Source organism: Acomys minous (assembly GCF_964271855.1).
Source record: "Acomys minous genome assembly, chromosome: 2".
Classification (NCBI taxonomy): Eukaryota; Metazoa; Chordata; class Mammalia; order Rodentia; family Muridae; genus Acomys; species Acomys minous.
In genome coordinates, this window is record NC_140484.1 from 82291619 (window position 1) to 82311987 (window position 20369).

The following is a 20369-nucleotide window of genomic DNA, read 5'->3' on the forward strand; positions in this document are numbered from 1 at the left end:
TTAACCAATCAGAAGGTGATGGAGAGCAAGGTTTACAAAATACTACAGTGGGAGGTGTTTCATAATAATGAAAAGACCAAAATCCAGCCTGTAATCAGATCCATGCCGGCAAAGAAATCAGAGAGTAATACAGAGACAATCTCTAGACAGCTTACAAAAAGTATCGCCATAGCTCCCCCTTTAGTCCAAGGAAAGGCTTTCTCTAACATCAATAAACTATACACAATAATAACAATTATTCTGTAGATCTGTGAGGTGGGCAGTAGGTCTAGTCTCAGTCTTTGCAGCTTGGCCTCCTTCTGTCTGAGGGGGACTCCGCTTCTTTTGCTTACTCTGGCAACCAGGCACTTAGTGAATCTGGTCAGTTTCAGGAACCTCTTGAAGCTATTTTTCCTTGCAGGATAGAATGTTTCAGTCTTAGAGGAAACTGTTACATAAAATAAACACACAGGACATACACAGATCATATGATTATCTACAATGCAACTCCTGCACCCAAAGCACATTACAGTAATGGGAGGGCAGACAGATTTTAAGAGCCAGAGGACCAAGAAGTCTGCTGTGAGATGTCTCTTCTAGAAATGGTTGCATAAGTGAGACCTGATTTGAACATAACTGTTCAACAGATACAGTAACATGAGTCCAGGAAATTCATGGCATTCCGTTCCTAGACAAAGAACTATAGGCAACTAATGACTGCTGAAAGAGGGAGAATTAACTTCTCACAGGGATGAACGTCTTCATTGACTATCCAGTAGAAAGCGGTCTTCCGTGAAGGCATACACACAGAGACAGCAAAAATGAACTCAGTGCATTATATGTATATACTTGCGCATCTCTCTGTGGAACAGTAATAAGGAAAAATAGCCCATCCATATGAGATGTGCTGGGGGGTCATGGGAGAGGTTAGAGGGAGAAAAAGGAAGGGGTAGTGATGCAATTGTATTTTAATTAAAAAATAAAAAAATTAGAAAGTAAAATAATCGTTTGTTTTTTTTAAAAATCCCTGACACATATTGACTAAAACTGTCTCAAAGGGATAGCACAGTGTGATATCTAGTAAGCATTTCTCTGAGTTGATAATATGTGCCTACAGTTCATATCTTAGTAAATCTGAAATGAAAGAAAAGGCAATGCAAAAACATCCTGGGAGGATTTGTGCCTGGCTCACTAGGAAGTTTTCCTTACATATCTGTTTAGGTTTGTCCAAAGATAGTGACTATTATTGAAACCATTGATTTTTTTTAAATCAACAAACAAAATACTTTAATATAACTTGACTCAGATAAGTTATGCTTTTCATAAAACTATTGTATTCTTTTTTTCCTCCTTGATTAATTTTACTAATTTATTCAGATTACAACTAAATTGTTAACCCATCACTTGTATTCTACAGTTTCTTCCCCCATATCCCCACCCCTGCTTTCATCCTATTCCCCTCCCCTAGGTCTATGACTGAGGGGACCTCCTCCCCCTCTATATGGTCATAGGCTATCAAGTCTCATCTTGGTAGCCTGCTTATTCTTTCACTAATCGTGCCTTTTAGAACTCACTGGATGGTTCAGGTTTCTCTGATCATCCTGGATTCTTTCTTTAGCCACTGGCTAAGGCTGTATCATGGTATATAACCTTCCCGAGGTCAATGCAAGGTCTCTTCACAAGATCCAGTGATGAAAACCTTTTACAGTTGCTCACCTGGGAAATTTGATTTCTATGTTCTCTGCTGAGCTTAATTCCCTATTACAGATGCATATCAATATTCAATTCATACCTCTTTTCATATAACTAAAGACTCCCAGGAAATGAGAATTTTCCTCATCCCAAAAGCTACTGCCCTTAACTTTGGGGCACTTTGGGTAAAGCACGTAGTTACATATACAAATGTCATATCATGTGGGGACACAACATTAAAGATGTGTACACTATGTTCAAGAAGCTGTCTTACATATTTTAATACATTATTGAATTAATATTGATTAGTGATTGTAAATATTGTAAATATTTGAAAACTCTCCCAGCAAATATTAGCAAGAATATTTACTTTGCCCACTTGCCCTTGACTAGCATGAAAAGAGAGAATATGTGAAACACATAGAAGTCCCACTATCTTACAAGTTCATAGTAAATGTAATTTTAAACACATTGTCTACAGAAATTAAAAATTAATTCCTACATGCCTTCCGGGAATTTTTTCATTCTTTTTCTTCCTTTGTTTCTTCCTTTTTTATTTTGGGACAGTCTTAGTGTCACACTGCTTATCTTGGTATTTGCTCTCAGAAACCCACCTGTCCCTACCTTCATAGTGCAGAGATTAAAAGCATGTGGTGCAATACCTTTCTACCTTGCAGATTTCTCTTTTTAATTTTATGTGTATGAGTGCTTTGTCTACCTGTGTGTCCATGCAGTACCTGAAAAATCCAGAAGGCATCAGATCCCCTGTAACTAGAGTTACAGACAGCTTTGAGATTCAATATACATGCTGTGAATTGATAGGGTTCTATGGAAGAACAGCCAGTGGTCTTAATCAGAGTCATTTCTCCAGCCCCTACATTGGGCGTTTATAAAGTGTATGTAGACATGTACATGATGTTACATTCACAGCCTTTTTAAGAAAAAAATTATTTAAGCAATTTATTTAGATTACATCTTAATTGCTATCGCCCCACTTGTATCTTCCCATTCCCCCCTCCCTCCCTCTTCCATCCTATTCACCTCCCCTAGGTCAGTGCCAGAAGGGGACCTCATCCCCCACTGTAAGATCGTAGCCCATCAGGTCTCTTTCTGGTAGCTTGCTTACTCTTCCTTTGAGTGTCACCAGCTCTCCCCACCAAGGGGATGGGGCCAAATAGGTGGTACACGAGTTCATATCCATGTCAATCTCTGCTCTCCACATAATTGTGGAGAATGAACTATGCATTGGCTAGATCTGGATACAAGCCCTAGGTTTACTGCATGCATTGTTCTTGGTTGGTACAGCAGTTTGAGCTGACCTGCCTGGGTCCAGATCCACTGGCCTTAATGGTCTGCTTGTAGGTTTCTAGGACCCTCTGGATCCTTCTATTTCCCCATTCTTCCTTACCTCTCTCACCTAGAGTCCCAACAGGAAGACTCAGTATCTATCCCAACTGGGATTAAGGACTCCAAATCCTTAACACCATATGATGTCACTTTGAGTTTTTGATCTTAGCCGTTCTGATCGGTGTTAGATGGAATCTCAGAGTTTTGATTTGCATTTCTCTGATGACTAAGGACGTTGAGCGTTTCTTTAAGTGTTTCTCAGCCATTCGATATTCCTCTGTTGAGAATGCTGTTTAGTCCAGAGTCCCATTTCTTAACTGTTTTATTTGCTTTTGTGGTGTTCAATTTTTTGAGCTCTTTTATATATTTTGGATATTAGTCCTTTGTCAGATGTATGGTTGGTGAGTATCTTCTCCCAGGCTGTAGGTTGTCCCTTTGTTCTGTAGACAGTGTCTTCTGTCATACAGAAGCTTCTCAGCCTCATGACATCCAATTTATTAATTGCTGACCTTAGAGTCTAGGCTGTTGGAGTTCTGTTCAGGAAGTTGTCTCCTGTGCCAATGAGTTGAGGCTCTTCCCCACTTTTTCTTCTAACAGATTTAGTGTGTCTGGTTTTATGTTGAGGTCTTTACTACATTTGGACCAGCAACATTTGTTGAAGATGCAAACCCTTTTCCATTGAATAGATTTGGCTTCTGTGTCAAAAGTCAAGTGTCCATATGTGTGTGGATTTATTTTTGGTTGTTTGATTCAATTTCATTGGTCAACCTTCTTATTGCTATGCCAGTACCCTGCTGTTTTAATTACTACTGCTCTATAGTACAGCTTGAGATCAGGTAAGGAGATTCCTCCAGAGGGTCTTGTATTGTACAGCATTTCTTCAGCTATTCTGGGTTTTTTGTTTTTAAGCAAATGGACACAGTCTAACTCTTTAGTTTCTTACCATCTTGCTACTAGTATAGTTTGGCTCAGTATACAGATTTTGAAGGTGAATAAATGATGAGACTTTATTGGAACATATTTTTTGGTGTGTGTTTCCTTTCACGATGAGTTTTCTTTAATGTCTACAATTTCAGCACCAGGTAAAGAATCTGTCAAATTGAATGCCGTTGGTGGTGTAGGTGTTGGTGATAGTGTGTGTGTGTGTAATTTCCAATGAAGAATAATATATAATCAAATACAGTATACCTTTATGTGCTTTTTCAGAAGCATGAGTTTTGTGGTGTACAGCAAAATTAGAGGTAAAACTAAAGAGCTCTTTTTTTCCCCACATTTTTTTGGTATTACATTTTATCCTTATGCTTTTTCAAGACAAGGTTATGTAGTCTTGCATATGGTGGTATTTGCTATATAGATCAGGCTGGCCTAAAAAAAAATCACAGAAATCTTTCTCTTTCCATGTCCTGAGTGCTGAGATAAGAGGTGAACACCTTCATGCCTGGCATTATTATCCATTTGTTTTTATTATGGCCTTTCCTAAGGGTGGAGAAGATGGAATAGTATTTAAGGACACTGGCCGCTCTTCCAGAGACCACAGGCTTGATTCTCAACACACACATAGTAGCTCACAATTGCCTTAATTCTAACTTAGAGACTCTGATATCCTCTTCTGGCGTCCACATGTGGTAGGCCTACATGTAGTGAACAGACATACTTGTGGTGAAAATGCCTATACACATTAAAATAAACCCTTTTCACGCAGTTAAAGATGTAGAATTTATTTTAATATAAACTCTGATTGTCTTCTAAGGTTTAACTTCTTTAAAGGCTGTCACACATTTCTTATCCTTATGTTTTTATTATGTATACCGTTGTGATTGGTGAGCAGAGAATACAAGATAAATGCTATGTCACAATATTTTTAACAGTATTTTCCTCCATAGTATGCATTTTCTGATGTGCTTGTAAGGGTGAGCATTTAGAAAAGGATTCACCACATTTCTTATACACGCACGTTCTCTCTTCAGTATGGACTCTATAATGCACTCTAAGTTTTGAAAGCTGGATAAAGGATTTGTCACAGTCTTTGCATTTGTAAGGTTTTTCTCCAGTATGAATTTTCTGATGTATTCTAAGATATGAGCTCCTAGTAAAAGATTTGCCACATTCCTTACAGAAGTGATATCTCACTTCAGAATGAACTCTTTGATGTTGTCTCAGATATGAATACTTGGTAAAGGATATTTCACAATCATTGCACTTGTAAATTTTCTCTCCAGTATGAATTTTTTGATGTTCTTTAAGAGTTGAAGATTTAGAAAAAGATTTGTCACATTCCTTACATACATAAGGTTTCTCTCCAGTGTGAACTCTGTGGTGTCTCCTAAGATGTGAGTCTTGGGTAAAAGATTTGTTACATTCTATGCATTTGTAAGGTTTCTCTCCAGTGTGAATTTTTTGATGTTTTCTAAGAATTGAGGTCGTAGTAAAGGATTTGTCACATACCTCACATTTGTAAGGTTTCTCACCAGTATGAGTTCTGTAATGTGCTTTCAGGTGTGATAATTCAATATAGCACTTACCACATTCTTGGCATTTAAATAATTTCTCTATAGAATGAATTCTCTGATGCTTTTTAAGTGATGAATAGTGGCTGCATGTTCTGTTACACTCATTGCATTTGTAAAGCTTCTCTGCTGTACGTCTTTTACCAGTATGGATTTTCTGATGGCTTTTAAGCGCTGACAACTGACGAAATGACTTTCCACACTCCTTGCAGTTGTAAGGTTTCTCTCCAGTATGAAGTCTTTGATGTGATTTGAGACTTGAGCACTGGGTAAAGGATTTGTCACAAACATTACACTTGTAGGGTTTCTTTCCAGTATGAATTCTCTGATGTTTTGTAAGTGTCGACTTTACAGTAAAAGATTTGTCACATTCCTTACATTTGTAAGGCTTCTCTCCAGTATGTATTTTCTGATGGTTTTTGAGTGCTGACAACTGACGAAATGACTTTGCACATTCTTTGCATTTGTAAGGTTTCTCCCCAGTATGAAGCCTTTGATGTGTTTTAAGATTTGCACACTGGTTAAAGGACTTTTCACAAACATTGCACTTATAGGGTTTCTCTCCAGTATGAATTCTGCGATGTACATTGAGGTTTGAGGAGGTACTGAAGCATTTCCCACATTTCCCACACTGGTGTGGTTTCTCTTCAAGGTAGATTGTTTGTTGAAAAAGACTGTATGTTGAACCAACAACATTATATTCCTCCTGCTCTTTCTTTGCAGTGTAGAGTCTTTGATCTTCAGTAACGTTGGGACACAAATTTAAAGAGTTCTCACAGTATTTAGCTTTGCAAGGTTCTTCTCCACTGTTAAGACTTTTATGTCTCTCTGGGTTTGACAAGTAAGTAGAGGCATTCCTGTGATTACTACTTCTGTAGTTACTAGAGTTTTCTGTAGTTGTACTAGTTTTATAAAGTGAACATTTGGAGCATTCTTGAATCCATTTGCCAAGTCCATTACACTGACAAGACTGCTTTTCAGCATTCACATGTTGATGGGCAGTATCACATATGCAATAGTTCTCTAGAAAATAAGTATAATTCAGATTATTTGGGTGTGGTCCAAAATTAAACATTTGATAAATTACTGCCTGCCTATGCTCTCTCTCAGCAGCAACTATTTAGAATAAATGTCCCAGAGGTCAAACTTTTTCCTTCAGTATTATATGAAATCTCACAAAAACAGTGACAGCCTTCATAGAAAAAGAAACATGTAATTGAAGAATTAATAATTAGCATAGGGAAGGAGCTCACTAATTGATTATATCTAGAATATATGTCTGTATTTTTAACTGTTTTTCTTTTTCTGAGATAAAGATAATGAAATAAACTTCTCCAATTCCAAGTTCCCAACATTTGTACTCAGAAATGGAAAAAAGAGTACTGTTCAGAAGACAGAATTCCAAAATTAAATGTCACTTAAAAGAATGAAAGGGTTTTTCCTTAATAATAATAATAATAATAATAATAATAATACAATAACAATAATAATGATGACAATGATAATGATAAAAAGCATTGGATTTTCAAAAGGAATGAATGGAAAGCAAGTATTCTGTCAGATATCCAAGAATTATGCTGAGAGAATCTGACTGGAAGCTACAGTCAAGATGCATTGTATATGAAAACAATCAATTTCAATAAAAGGAAAAAAATGTTAAGGGTGCAAATATTATATGCTACATGTTCCTGAATGAATCTTGGGACCAAAATGAAGGTTGCATGACACCCGTAAATGAAAGAAAAAAAGAAAAAAAGAAAAAAAGAAAAAAAAAAGGAAAGAGCAAATACCATGAAAAAGTTCTTTTATATTCCCAAATTGTCCTTAGTCCCCTGGTTTTTCTAAGACAGCTTAACAGAGAGTTTAAAACCTATTAAATCAGTACATATGAAGGATGAGTTAGAAATTTTACAAGCAAAATGTTCTCACCCACAGAGACCAGGTTGCTGTAATTCTCCACCATCACATCAATGAACAAAGCCTTCTGAGAAGAGTCCAGGCATTCCCACTCCTCTTGGGAGAAGTCCACAGCCACATCCCTGAATGTCAACAGACCCTGAAACAAAAAGTACAGATTGACCCCATGACACCAGGCACAGGGCTTTCCTGGGTATAAAGAGACTTAAGGAAGTTATAGATGTAGATGAGCGCGGGCAATTATGCAAAAAGACGATTTCTAGTATAGTCATGAATCTATAATGAATCTTCTAACTCTATGAAAACACGATAGTCTCAAAATCATATCCATGAAGCAAGAACTTAAGGTCCACACACATTCATATCCATCTTGCATGAATACTGTGTTTATGTCTCATAGGAGCATAGTATACATGGCTTGCAAGTAAAATTCATGATAAGGAGATGTGATTTTAAATGCTCTACCTGTAGATAACATTAATATGGAGGAAAACCTTATGAAAAACTAGAAAAACAGAAACCTAGGGAACATAGAGAGTGCCTTTAAGGACACAGATGGGTAATAGGTTTTTGATTAAGAAAAAAAAAAAACACACACCAACAGCACATGAACTAACCCCAAGGAAACAGAACTGTACATCAAAGCAAACAATCAGCAGAGCACACAGACACCACAGAATGGGAGAGATTCTGTACCAGCGACACTCTGGATAGGGGCTCATATGCAGAATTTCCTAAGAATTACAAAAATTACATTGCATGACAATGAAACTAACAATCTAAGAATGAACAAATAAAGTGTACACATCTCAAAGACAGGAACACAAGTGAACAATACATATGGTAAAATGTGGTCATGATCCCTAAAATAGCATCAGAGAAACACAAATTGAATCAACTTGGAATTAGTGCCTCACCCCAGGCACAATGGCTGTCATCACCTAATCTGGTAACAAATGTTAGAGAGATGTGGAGAGAAAGGAAACCTCAATCACTGTAGAGGTGTTGTGTGTGTGTGTGTGTGTGTGTGTCTGTGTCTGGTTGGTGTAAAATAAGACACTGAAGTGAAAATATGTTTGGAGATGATTAAAAAATTAAAGCTACAACTAGCATATACATATGACTTAGCTCTTTCACTCCAGGGCTCATACCCAGGGAACTTCACACTCAATGCTAGAGAATATATCCTATGTTTACTGCTGTTTTATTTACCAGCACGAAGTATTGGGATGAACTCAATTGTCTATTAACAGATGAATGGATAATGAAAATGGAATATGTGTGTGTGTGTGTGTGTTGAAATACTATTCAGATGCAGAGAAAAACTAAAAAAAAATTTCAGGAAAATGGATGGACTTAGAATGTTTAATAGTAAATGAGGTCATCGATTGTCAGAAAGAAGAAACCACATTTTCTCTCATATGCAGAATTTGGACAATAATATACGTAATAGAAACTGTACATGTGGCAACAGTAGAATGTAAAGAAAAGAGAACATGAAAAATTAAATATTCAGCATTGAAGTAGGACTGGATGCAGGAAATAAAAACCAGTTATGAAAATAAAGCGAGTTTTTTTCTAGTTTTTAATTCTGTCACAGATTTTTTTTTTGTTTTGATGGTGCGTCAATTCATAAGCATGCATTCACTGGTGAAAATATAAAATCACACCTGTGGCTCCAGAGCCTCTGTTACAGTGAGTATTCTCACTGCAAAAAGTGCATTTTAAGTTTCACAGTCTCTGGGTTGGTTAATTGCAGTATTTGAATTTCTTGTTGTTTCTAACCCTTTTTATAATAAAGTTAAAAAGTATCAGAGGAAGAAAATGAAAGACTTTCAATGTCTCAAAATATAACATTTCCAGAAAAATAATGGACATGACCACTGACCTGGAACATATTTCCTGGAGAATGAGCCATTTCTTGCTGTTTCTCTTCTTCCAGCAAGGATGAATAGGTGGCTTGCTGCTCTGTTACATAAAGAAGTCAAAGGAGGCGAAAATTAACAATACAACCTGTAAAGAACAATGTCAAACCATGTGAAATGGCCAAGCACTAGAATTCTACCAGGTGTCTGGATAACGATCCCAAAGCCAGGAGACCATAGAAAGATACTTAACGCTTAGACGGAGAGAGCACTGCCAAAACGCTTAGACGGAGAGAGCACTGCCAATACTATTGTTGACCCAGAAACATACTTCCTTAAAATTGGTGGAGATATAAGTGCATTTGAAGGTAGTCACAAATTGACACAATTCACTTCACCAAAGCAGAACAATGCATAGTAAATTAAAGCAAAATATACACAGGAGAATCAGAATAATTATGCAGGAGAATATGAAAAATAATAAATTTCACTTGAGTAGACAAATAGAGGAGAACTGGGAAATAATCATCCATGCTCAAGACAGGAAACTGTTCTTTTTCACAGTGAAGTGCTGTAGTTTCATGGGAGGAGCACCTTGCCAGCTTCGTCCCACAAGAATCAGGCCTGCAGTAGTGCTGGGCTCCTAACCTCAGGAGCAGGATTTTAAGAGCATTTCCGGTTCATCAGTTTTTGTTGTCATGATTCAGCTGCATTTTTCCTTTCTAAAGATGCTTTAAAATGGGTTAAGACTAAGTCAAAGAGTGAACGGCAGGCAGATGAAATTTTGGCCCAGTTCTGTGAATATGAAACATGAAACAACCATCAAACAAAACTACAGACAGAAATTCGCAGACACGGACAGATCAGCGTGCCGAGGACACCCAATAGAGTTGAATAGGGCTCTCCTGGAGCCTTTCTCATGCCAGGATATAGCGGATCTGGTCTGGGTGTCCAGGTTTGGCTAAGATCTTTTCTTTAACAGCAGGGACAAGTGACATGTTAAGTGTGCCTTCTGCTGTGGCTCTACAGCAATGAAGGTAGGCCATTCCAGGAAGCAGAAGGTCTGGAGTTTCCCTGAATTCATGCAGGACCCTATTCGACTGTGAAGGATTTGGAAGAATTGAAATACGGTAAAAAGAGGTGTAGTGGGGTCCTCAAGTTGGACAGGGTTCTTCATTTACCATGAAACAAGTATGGAAAGGCTGACAATTATGAGAACACAGAGAAAGAGAAACTGGCAGTAGAGGATGGAGGGAAGAGAAGACAGTAAGGAGGACAAATACTCAGACCAATGAAAGAGACATCGGCAAAACAATAGGGTCCCAGAGTCAGAGTCCTGTCCCACTTATTTTGGCACACTTGGTTCCATGCCTGAAATTCCCAGGAAAAGAGAGGTATCCTTCCTCTTCCTCAACTCAAGGAGTAGTGCTGAGTTCAGCCTTCATATTGAGCCCTATCCTCTTGACCGCAAAACATTACCAGACTCTGGAGGGCCTCTGTGACTCTGCTTATGGGATGGCCTCTATCCCATTTCTCAATATGGCAGCCAGGGTGGGACCTCAAAGGTTACACCATGTCTGTTGTGTGCCATAAGGAAGGGGAGAGAATACATCAGTGAACTCATGAAAAATCAAAACTTTTATTGTCCACACCACATAAGCAGAGCTGATCAACATCTTGTTATTTTGGTTTGATTGTTTTTGTTTTTGTTTTTCTTTAAGTCCTGAGCAGAGGCTAAAGCAGGGTTTATAAACTTAAAAGACACAAGGATCAGAGCCAATTTACAGTTATAATTTTAACCAATCATAACTGGAGGATTAGGGACATTCCCAAGTGTTCCATCATTGTCAACTGACGAGCTGTAAGTATTTTTGTTCTACCAATCAATTTCCTTTGTTCTTTCTGTAGTTAGGAATAGGCATAATGCTTTGAGGAGGAATTTTACTTAGAGAGGGTTGGTCAGCTTCTGGAAAGTGCCCAGCTCATCTAAGCCCCGGGAATTTGAAACTTGCTTCGTTCTATAGGTAGAATGTAGTCTGCACCCAAAATGGCATTATGTAAGATACGTTCCTCTACCTTTTCCCAACAAAAGAAAGAATACTGCTAATAATTCCATGACATACAACATAAAAGCCAAAACCATATGGTATTTTAAAAATCTTATTTAAAAAAATCTAGCCACTCTGGAAATCAAAGTGCAGGTTCCTCAAATAATCAAATCCTCAAGTTAAATAAATCTACGACCAGACACAGAAGTTCTACTACTTGGCTTGAAATATGTCTCCTCCATGCTCATTGCTGCTACATTTTGATAGCTACAAAACGGAAACAACTAAAATGTCATCTATATGAAAAATGGATAGTGAAAATGTGGTACAATGTACACTATGGAATATGATTCAGCTGTAATGGAAATTGAAATAATGAGCATTGCAAGTAAATTAATAGACCAAGAAAAAATCATATTTAGTGAAGTAACTGATATGCAGAAACACAGACAATTGCATGTCTCTAAAAGGAAGTTCCTAGCTCCAAATCTTCAAATGTGAGTACACGTGGAGTGAATATAGTAACCCAGGAAAGCAAAAAGAGACCATGGTGGGTTGTGCGTAGAGAAATAGAGAGGGGAATAACAGGGAACAAGTGATTTGAGGGGGAAACAGACAAACAGAGGAGGGATTTAATTGTGGAGAAGAGAGAGAGACATAAACTCAGGGGAGTAGAACAACATAAAAAAGTCTGAAACAGTCATAAGGAATCATACTATTATCCATGTGCCAAAACTAACCATAATACATATGAATTGCTGTGCCGTTATACATTTAAAGTGCAAATGATGATTTCTCATTTAGGCTGATCCATAATTTTCTAAAAGAACCACCAACCCCACACGTGTGAGTCCTGCTTTTAATTTGTTGGTCACAGCTGTCCAAGAGACTCCCAAAACATTACAGGATACTGCTGTTGCCCACGGTTTCCTCCTAGAGGTAGAAGGTGAGTCCCTACAATTGAAGAAGGTAGGCACTTTGGACACAGATCACAGAGAACTTGAGATGGATGTGACATCTCTGGGGACTAGCTTTCATGGCACCAGAAGGCAGCATGCAATCTTCCAAAGAAGGGAGCCATCCCACAGTCCCACACCTATGGACCACAGCAATGATCTGCACTGCAGGATAACCCTAGCGTGCAAGATGGCACACATGCCTTGGTGGCAACTAATAGCTTTGAATTGTACTTACCATCCTCTCAACTCTCAAAAAGAGGAAAATCAAGCGCAGTACTGGAAAACTAGCCAGTTTCCCTAGGGTTCATGAAATCAAGATCTTGGAGGAGAACTTACAATCAGTAATTTACTAAATCAGCATAATTCCTAAGTGCATTCTAAATATTTATCCTCATTCCCACAATAAATGGGAATTTATCTCCTCATCAATCAATGCTTTTGTTCTTGTTTTTTAACAACACATGGAGATCATTCCAGCAAAGCACAATCAGTTAAAAAGCCGAGTTGTGATTCTCAGCCACAACTGTCACATAAGCAACACATTTCTTGAACTATGGCCCAGGAAGCACTGAGAAAGAAGGGGTAGGAATATTGTTAGAGGCAGAGGAACAGGAAGTTTTCTGTGAGATTGTGCGTCTCAGAGACATCAGAGAAACTATATGCATGAAACCCAAGAAACATGGCTGCCTAAGGAGGAGCTGAGCAAAGACAAAACCAGCAGACAAGGTGAATGGTAGGAGAAAACTCATTAGGCCTCAATCCTAGTCAGACACCAAGGGATTCTGAGAGCTTGAGAAAGTTCTCCCCAGCATAGACCACACTATATGCTTACCTAAAATCAAATGTTCATTCCTAGAAAACATACAGACCATGTAGGCTGTGCTCTTATGTTTTGGAATACACACAATCATATACAGACTTTTCATGAAAGAATTAAATTGTTTACAAATAAGAAATTAATCTGGAGGTGGTCCATGACTATACTACCAGCACATTTGGCAGAGGCAGGCAGATTTCTGAGTTTCAGGCTTGTCTGGCCTACAGAATGAATTTCGTGGAGGCATGGGAACATGGAGAAACGCTATCATAAAAAACAAAAACAAAACAAAAATAACAATAGACTCCTGTGTAAAGTCAAGATTTAGGATCATTTACATTGAAAAAAGAAATGACTTGAATGCCTTAATAGTAGTTTTGTATTATTGCTTCTCATAAAATTAAACTTAGTAAGGGAGTAGTGAGATGGCTCAATGGTTATGAACACTGTTTTGTGTGTGTTTGTTTTTGTTTCTTTGTTTTTTAAGGAACCAAGCTTCCATTCCCAGACCCCACACTGTGGATCCCCACTCTCCACAGCTACATTTCTCGGATGCACATGATATATAGTCATACATGCAAGCAAAACCCTCTCTCTCTGACACACACACACACACACACACACACACACACACACACGTAAATATAAGTTTAAGAACTGAATAGTGAATAGTCAGAAAGATAGATATATAGGTTAGATAGATGGATACATAGGTAGATAACAAAATAAAAAAATCTCCTTGAATAAACTTACTAAGCAGATGAAAACCTGATTGAGAGAAGCGAAGAACTCGTGGACTAATGAAAAATTGCTGAAGCAACTGAAGAAGACATGAACTAGAACATGGAAAGATGTTTTACACAGATGAAAGGGCACATAATCCTGGGAACTATGTATTATTTCAGAAGGTGGCTTATATAGTCAGTTGAACATCCATGGAATTTAATTCTCCATAATACACGTCACAAAAACAGAAAAGAGAGACTGAGATTATATTGATGCACATGTTCCCTGAAAACAGAGCAACCATAGGAAAAATGTAGCAACCTGTGAGCTATCCCAGTGTAAGTACAGATTATCCCAGTGCAACAGAGCAGCAGATCCAGAACCTGCTCTATAGCAATGACCGTGTGATGCCACCAAAACACCACGCATGTAGACCACCTCTTCAAACTGATATTGGGAAAAGTTTCGATCTGTATATAATAACATGAACCTGGCATCAAATTTCTCCTACCATACAATGGCTCACAGACCTTCATGTATAATCCCCAACAGTGAATCTTGTAGAGTAATGGAAAGGGAAAATACTTGATACAGGAGTGGGAGCTGACAGTACTGTGTAAAATTCAAACCATCCACACAAATAACAATAAGTAAAAGTATGAAGGAACAGCCAATCCAGCTGACACAGCCCCTTAGCTATTACTTATAGTACAATGGAAAGCAGCTTAAAAATACATAAAAAAATTACGAAGGAAGCAAATGATAATATAATCAATAAATAAACAAAAGAATTGAGCATACCAGGCTCAACAACAGTTGAAATGTCCAACATGTACATATTAAAAACTCTACATAAGATAATGAAAATTTTAATACAGAGATTCCAATTATGTCCAAAAGTGTCCACATTCAAGGTACTAAAAAATAACAAATGTATTTCCTTCAGTAACTCCTTGAAATGTAAATATATAATATTTCCAAAGCAAATGATATAAACAGACTACAGCATAAAAAATGAAAGAAAGAAAGCCAGGCCCAGTGGTGCATGCCTGTGATCCCAGCACCCTTGTAGGCAGGGGTGGGTGGATCTCTATGACTTCGAGGTCAGCCAGGTCTAAAAAGTGAGTCCAGGACATTCAAGTCTATACAGAGAAACTCTGCATCAGAAAATGAATCAAACAAACAAGCAAACAACCAAACAAAACAACAAACCACAACAAAAAAAGGAAAGAAAAAAAGAAAGAAAAATGAAAACTGAGTTTAAGACGTATGTTTTTTGCCAAATTTCATTTCATATCTAAAAACAGAAAATACTGAGGAAGAAGGGATATTATTTAAGTGTCATAAGTATAGACACCAGTAAAGACTGATGATGATCATAATTAAAGTAGTGAAAAAATCAAGAGAAAAGTATGAAAATACGAATTAATGAGTATTAACAATGGCAAAATGTTCCACTAGGTAAAAAGTCCTTGATTAGGGGGCTGGAGAGATGGCTCAGTGGTTAAGAGCACTGCTCTTCTAAAGGACCTGGGTTCAATTCCCAGCACCCACATGGCAGCTCACAACTGACTGTAACTACAGTTCCAAGGCATCTGTCACCTACATACCAATGCACATGAAATAAAACTAAATAAAAATTAAAAGAAAAAAAGAAAGAAAAAGAAAAAGAAAGTCCTTGATCAACAAGGGTGCATGTCACAAAACCCAGAATACTGGCAGAAAGCAGGAGAATACATAAAACATGAAAACTGGCAATTTCTCTCTCGTTCTTTTCAAATATAAGACAGTCTAGGAGGAGGTTTTCGTTCTCCAGGACTTCAGCCTTTTAAAATTCTATTTGATTGTCATCGAACGGTTGGCATTATTTTCTTAATAGAAAAATTAACACTAAAACACTAAGGCTCAATTATCTTAACAATTATGCTTTATTATGAACTTATTGAATGATCGTACCTCCCTTATCACCTGACTAGCCTAAATAAGAGGGAAAAGAGTTTAAGGAAAACAATGAAACCTAGGTATCAGTTCCTTGGAACAATTCTTCTGGCTTAGTCAGCAGGACTTCAGCAGACCAGCCAGTCCAGCAAAGTTGCTGCTGGAACCTGGAGCAATTAGAACCTGGAGCTTCAGTCAGAGCCCAAAGCCTTGAGGCCTTCCCGGGAGCAGTTCTCCTTAGGAGTGATGATCAGCCAAACAATACCAAGACCCCCCATCCCCCCAAAAAAAGCCCAGCCTCCTGTTTTGGGCGTAAAAACAATCCTTAAATATCCTGTCAGTCTGTTTAAGGATATTTTTAAGCTGGCAACAACTAAGCTCCCTCATGAAGTGGTTCAACATCCTGTTTTCTCACATCTACGTGGTAAACATTCTGTTCCCTTCCTCATCCCACACTTGGGATCAAAACAAAACATGTTTATCTCCCCTATAAAAAGACAGATAATGTGCTAGGATACCAAAAGCTCCAATTTCTGAAATCAATAAATACAGCTAGAACTATTACTTTTCATAATTTTTTTTTCCAGACAGGTTTTTTCTGTGTATCCTTGACTGTTTTGGATTCGCTTTGTAGACCAGGGTGCACTAGAACTCACATCCATCTGCCTCTGCTTCTCTGAGTGCTGGGATTATAGCATGCACCACTGCACCCACCTCCAACACTTTCTAATACAATAAAATCATAGAAATGAAAACCATTTAATTATGATATGAAGGTATGATCAATGATGCGCTAGCAATAAGGTCAGCATCACTCACATGCACAGTCAAATGATATTTTATTTGTCTCTTACTATCGATTCTTCTGTAGGAAGACTTCTCATACATACAACAGGATAATCCTGAGATTTTTCTCGGTGGAGGTCTCCACAACTATTTCTAGTGAAAGAGACTGTGGTAAAACTGATTTCATGTCCCACTCTCCATTCATTTAAACCTCTTGTCATCCCTTCATCAGTCCCTCCAGCATACCTGGATCCTTTGCTCCTGCCTCCTTCCTCTCCATCTTCCAGGCCACTCTGTTCTGCTCCACAGCTGAGCAGGTCTGGGTGGTCAGTGAGCCCTGCACAGGAGAAACAGACTCTTCAGAAAGCATGTGGATTTCTAACACAGTCCTGTGCTCAGTAGATAAAGGGAGGATTCTACAAGTGATTACCCAGTGTCAGAATATTGAGAATATTTAAAATTCATTTTCATTTAGCATAACTGGAAGGCCACATTCAATCACCCATCAATCGAAGTTGAATGAAAGAAATGAATCTGAATGATCGGGATGACAATATTATACCCTAGTGAGGTTGAGAATTTACCATGGTCCAAAAATGACAGAAGCCTTACACCTCCCAAAGGGACTTATAAGAAGAGAGAACGATTCACGAACATTTTCAGTGTTCCTCTGAGGATTTCACTTCACCCTGTGAGATGTGAGGCTCCTTTACACTCAGGTCACACTCATGATGACTTGTTTTCCCAGGAACCCTGAGGAGGAGCCAGGGAGAGAGCAGGCAAACTAGTCTCTCTCACAGAATGCAGACTGCTGTAATTCTGAAACATCCAGTCTCCACACAAAGCCCTCCAGCGGGGTGCAGGCAGTGCCCTTCCTCCTGGAAGAAGTCCACAGTCACACCACTGGCTGTCAGGTGAGCACAAAATTAAAGACAGCAGTTTGAACAGTTGTGCTGGTGCACACCTTTAATTCCAGCACTTGGGAGGAGGTGGGTGGAACTCTGTGAGCTCCAATCCAGTCTAGTACTCATAGTGAGTTCTGGACTAGACAGACCAACGTGAGTTCAGGTCTCAAACAAAGGAAACAGAAGAACTCAGAAATAATACTTTGTCATGTGTCTATGAACAGACATGGGTTCTTTTTGAACCCAGGAGAAAAACACTGTTGCAGACAACTTTTTTTGATACACATAAGTGATCACAGTCATTGAAAAGATGTTTTCTATTTCTGACCTATACTGTAATTCCTTTTCTCTTCATTTTCATTTTTTTTTTAGAGGCAGGGTTTCTTTATGTAGTATAATCTCACTGAATGAGAGTAAAAACTATTACCCAAATTCTTTGATTGGATTATGCTAGCTTTATTTTCTCCATAAAGTGGGGTTTGAAAAGATAGTGTTGAACACAGACGAATGTGCGGCTTACATATCCCCCGAAACTAGAGGGCTTGGGTGGGTTAGAGTCCAAAGGTTGTGTATTTCCAGAGGTATTTTGGTTAAGTAGGAACTTGGCTGAACATTTCAAAATTATTTTTCAGAACATTTTGTCTTCAGGGTATGTTCAAGCTGTGAGTCAAGCACACCTTGGGTGCGGAGTATGTTAAATTCTAGAAAGTGCTTTAAGCACAGTCCATTTCAATTTTGCAGTAATCATAAATGAACTTTATAACACAATGGCTCCCATCCTTAAGATGGAGTCGGGCTGGCCCTTCAGAAGTCCTGCTGTCCTGACTGGATCTGTAGAGCAGGCTGGCATCAGACTCAGAGATGCCCCTGCCTCTGCCTCCTGAGAGCTGGGAATGAGGGGTGTGGCAGCAGCACCTGGCTTATAGTGCCTTTTCTAACTGTGGAAATGCTGTGACCTCACACCCTCAAAAACAGACTGTGCTTTTCAGGTTCTGAGGTGCACATTTCCTTTTTAGTTCTTGTTTTTTTTTTTTTTTTTTTTTTTTTGTTTTGAGACAGGGTCTGCAGGTGTAGCTATGCGGTGTCCTGGAACTCACTGTGTCCACTAGGCTGGTCTTCTAGTCACTGAGATCCACCTGCCTCTGTTTCTGGATTCCTGGGATTCAAGGCCTGTGCCACCAGGTCTGGCTAAGACATTTTTAGAATGCTGTATTTACTTCACAGAGTGATGGGTAAAAACAGTTTACTTGTAAATGATATTTATAATTGTACGTGTAAAATACACAAAATTGTATATATTTCATATTTGATTAAATCTGTAGCCTCTCCTTTCATGATTAGTATCTCAAAGCTCTCAGGGTGTTCGGAGCCAGCCCGGGGTCATTCAAGGCTAAAAGAGTCCACTGGCTATGGAAAGATACTGATGCCCCGTTACAAAGCTAACTTCCTCCTTTCAGCCTCTGCATAACTTCCTCCTTTCAGCCTCTGTAGATGTTGTTTAGCAGGTTAGCTAACTTCCTCCTTTCACCCCCTGCAGATGTTATTTAGCAGGTTGGCTGGGGACTTTCCGAGAGATAGTTAGCTAGGATAAGATAGAAATTGCTTCGAGATGAACCACAGGATGCTCCCCTGATGGTATCTTCCGGAGGCATTCTCGGCTCCCCACCCCTACTGCTTAGCTCCTGCCTCCACCTCATATAAACTTTTGCTTTTGATTCAATAAACGCACCTTGATAGGAAGGTTACTTGGTCTCGCCTCTCTCTTTCTCGTCCCATCCCTCATGTATGGCTCCCCTCGCGACCCCGTTATTACTGGTCCTGCTGGACGGGACATCAGGGGATGCCAAGTCACCAAGTAAGTTCCCGGGTATAATAGGGGAGTTAGGGTTGATGACTGTAAATTAAAGAGCTTTGTCCTTTTCACTTTCACCACGAGAACCGTGTTTTTAAGTACAACAGATAAATTCAAATATTCGACTAGAGTATTCTAATAAGAGTATTTTGCAACCAGAGGATCCTTGAAACAAAATCAGGATTATCCCAGTTTACTTGACCTAAAATTTATCGACAAGGAAGACCTCCATAGCAGAATTTCAGACCAAGCTTCCTTATGAACAGCAGAGAAACGAATTGGACCCTGGTTCCTCCCGCTGCTTTCCCAGCCCCACAGCTCCTCTGACCTGGGAAATTCCAGTGCAGCCTGGCTGTGTTTCCAGCTGCTGTGCCGCTGACTTGTGACTCTCAAAACGCCCAGTCCTGCGCCTTTGACTCAGGGCATTTCAAGCGTCCCTGCGAGGCCCAGCAATGTCCCAGGTCTGCACCAGGAGACTCTCCACGGTATAGACCCGCAGTTTTTTCAGTGACTAGTCCGATGCCACTTCAGGTTAGGCTCCTCAGTCCAACTTCCATGGCCGCTCTTATACAATGTTTTAGTTTCCTCTCAACGTCACTCTTCTAGCTCCTCCCACTCTACGCACTTCCCCCATAGGCTCTGAAACTCTCTTTCCGGGTGAGTGGCCGCACCCCACTGATACTGGTCCCTCCCTCTCGGACTCAGGTTGCATTCCACAGAACTCCAGGGAAGGGCTGCATTGGAACCGCTCTGCACAGCCTCCTTACGTGGTTTCTGCCATCCTAGATTAGAACTGGATCTAGTAGGACGCTGTACCCCTATATCTGACCCTTTGGTGAGTTCCGAACCAATCAGATCAAAGGTAGCGTAACCCCTCCACTTGACTACCAGCCTACGTGCTACATATTCTAACCAAACAATAAGAGGCTAAATTCAGATGCCCGGGTTTTATCTCCAACACAAAAGTAAGAAGCCAAGCCAAATACTGCAATTCTGAGTGCCGGAGGGGAAAGGGGCGAAGACATTTGAGG

The 20369-nt window shown here is 39.2% G+C and overlaps 1 protein-coding gene across 2 annotated transcripts; it reads right to left on the minus strand.

Annotated features, from left to right (window-relative positions):
- Window positions 1-1448: 1448 nt before the first annotated feature.
- Window positions 1449-19930, minus strand: LOC311592018 (uncharacterized protein). 2 transcript variants are annotated; one of them, XM_084771942.1, is made up of 5 exons: window positions 19667-19930; window positions 16828-16918; window positions 9331-9410; window positions 7455-7581; window positions 1449-6548 (listed from the first exon to the last, which is right to left on the minus strand). In XM_084771942.1, exons 2-5 carry the CDS (start codon window positions 16859-16861, stop codon window positions 4864-4866), a joined length of 1926 nt encoding a protein of 641 aa, XP_084628068.1. In that variant the 5' UTR covers window positions 16862-16918; window positions 19667-19930; the 3' UTR covers window positions 1449-4863. The 2 variants fall into 2 exon arrangements, with proteins under 2 accessions (XP_084628068.1, XP_084628069.1); XM_084771943.1 differs by lacking the exon at window positions 16828-16918.
- Window positions 19931-20369: the final 439 nt, after the last annotated feature.

Excerpts from the sequence above, each read along its gene's own strand:
- LOC311592018 (XM_084771942.1), bottom strand. The coding sequence starts at position 16,861 with ATGGAGAGGAAGGAGGCAGGAGCAAAGGATCCAG. Across the intron at positions 9,411-16,827 it reads GGCAGGAGCAAAGGATCCAG|AGCAGCAAGCCACCTATTCA; the intron begins GTATGCTGGAGG and ends TTTATGTAACAG. Across the intron at positions 7,582-9,330 it reads CTCCAGGAAATATGTTCCAG|GGTCTGTTGACATTCAGGGA; the intron begins GTCAGTGGTCAT and ends TTTTTGTTTCAG.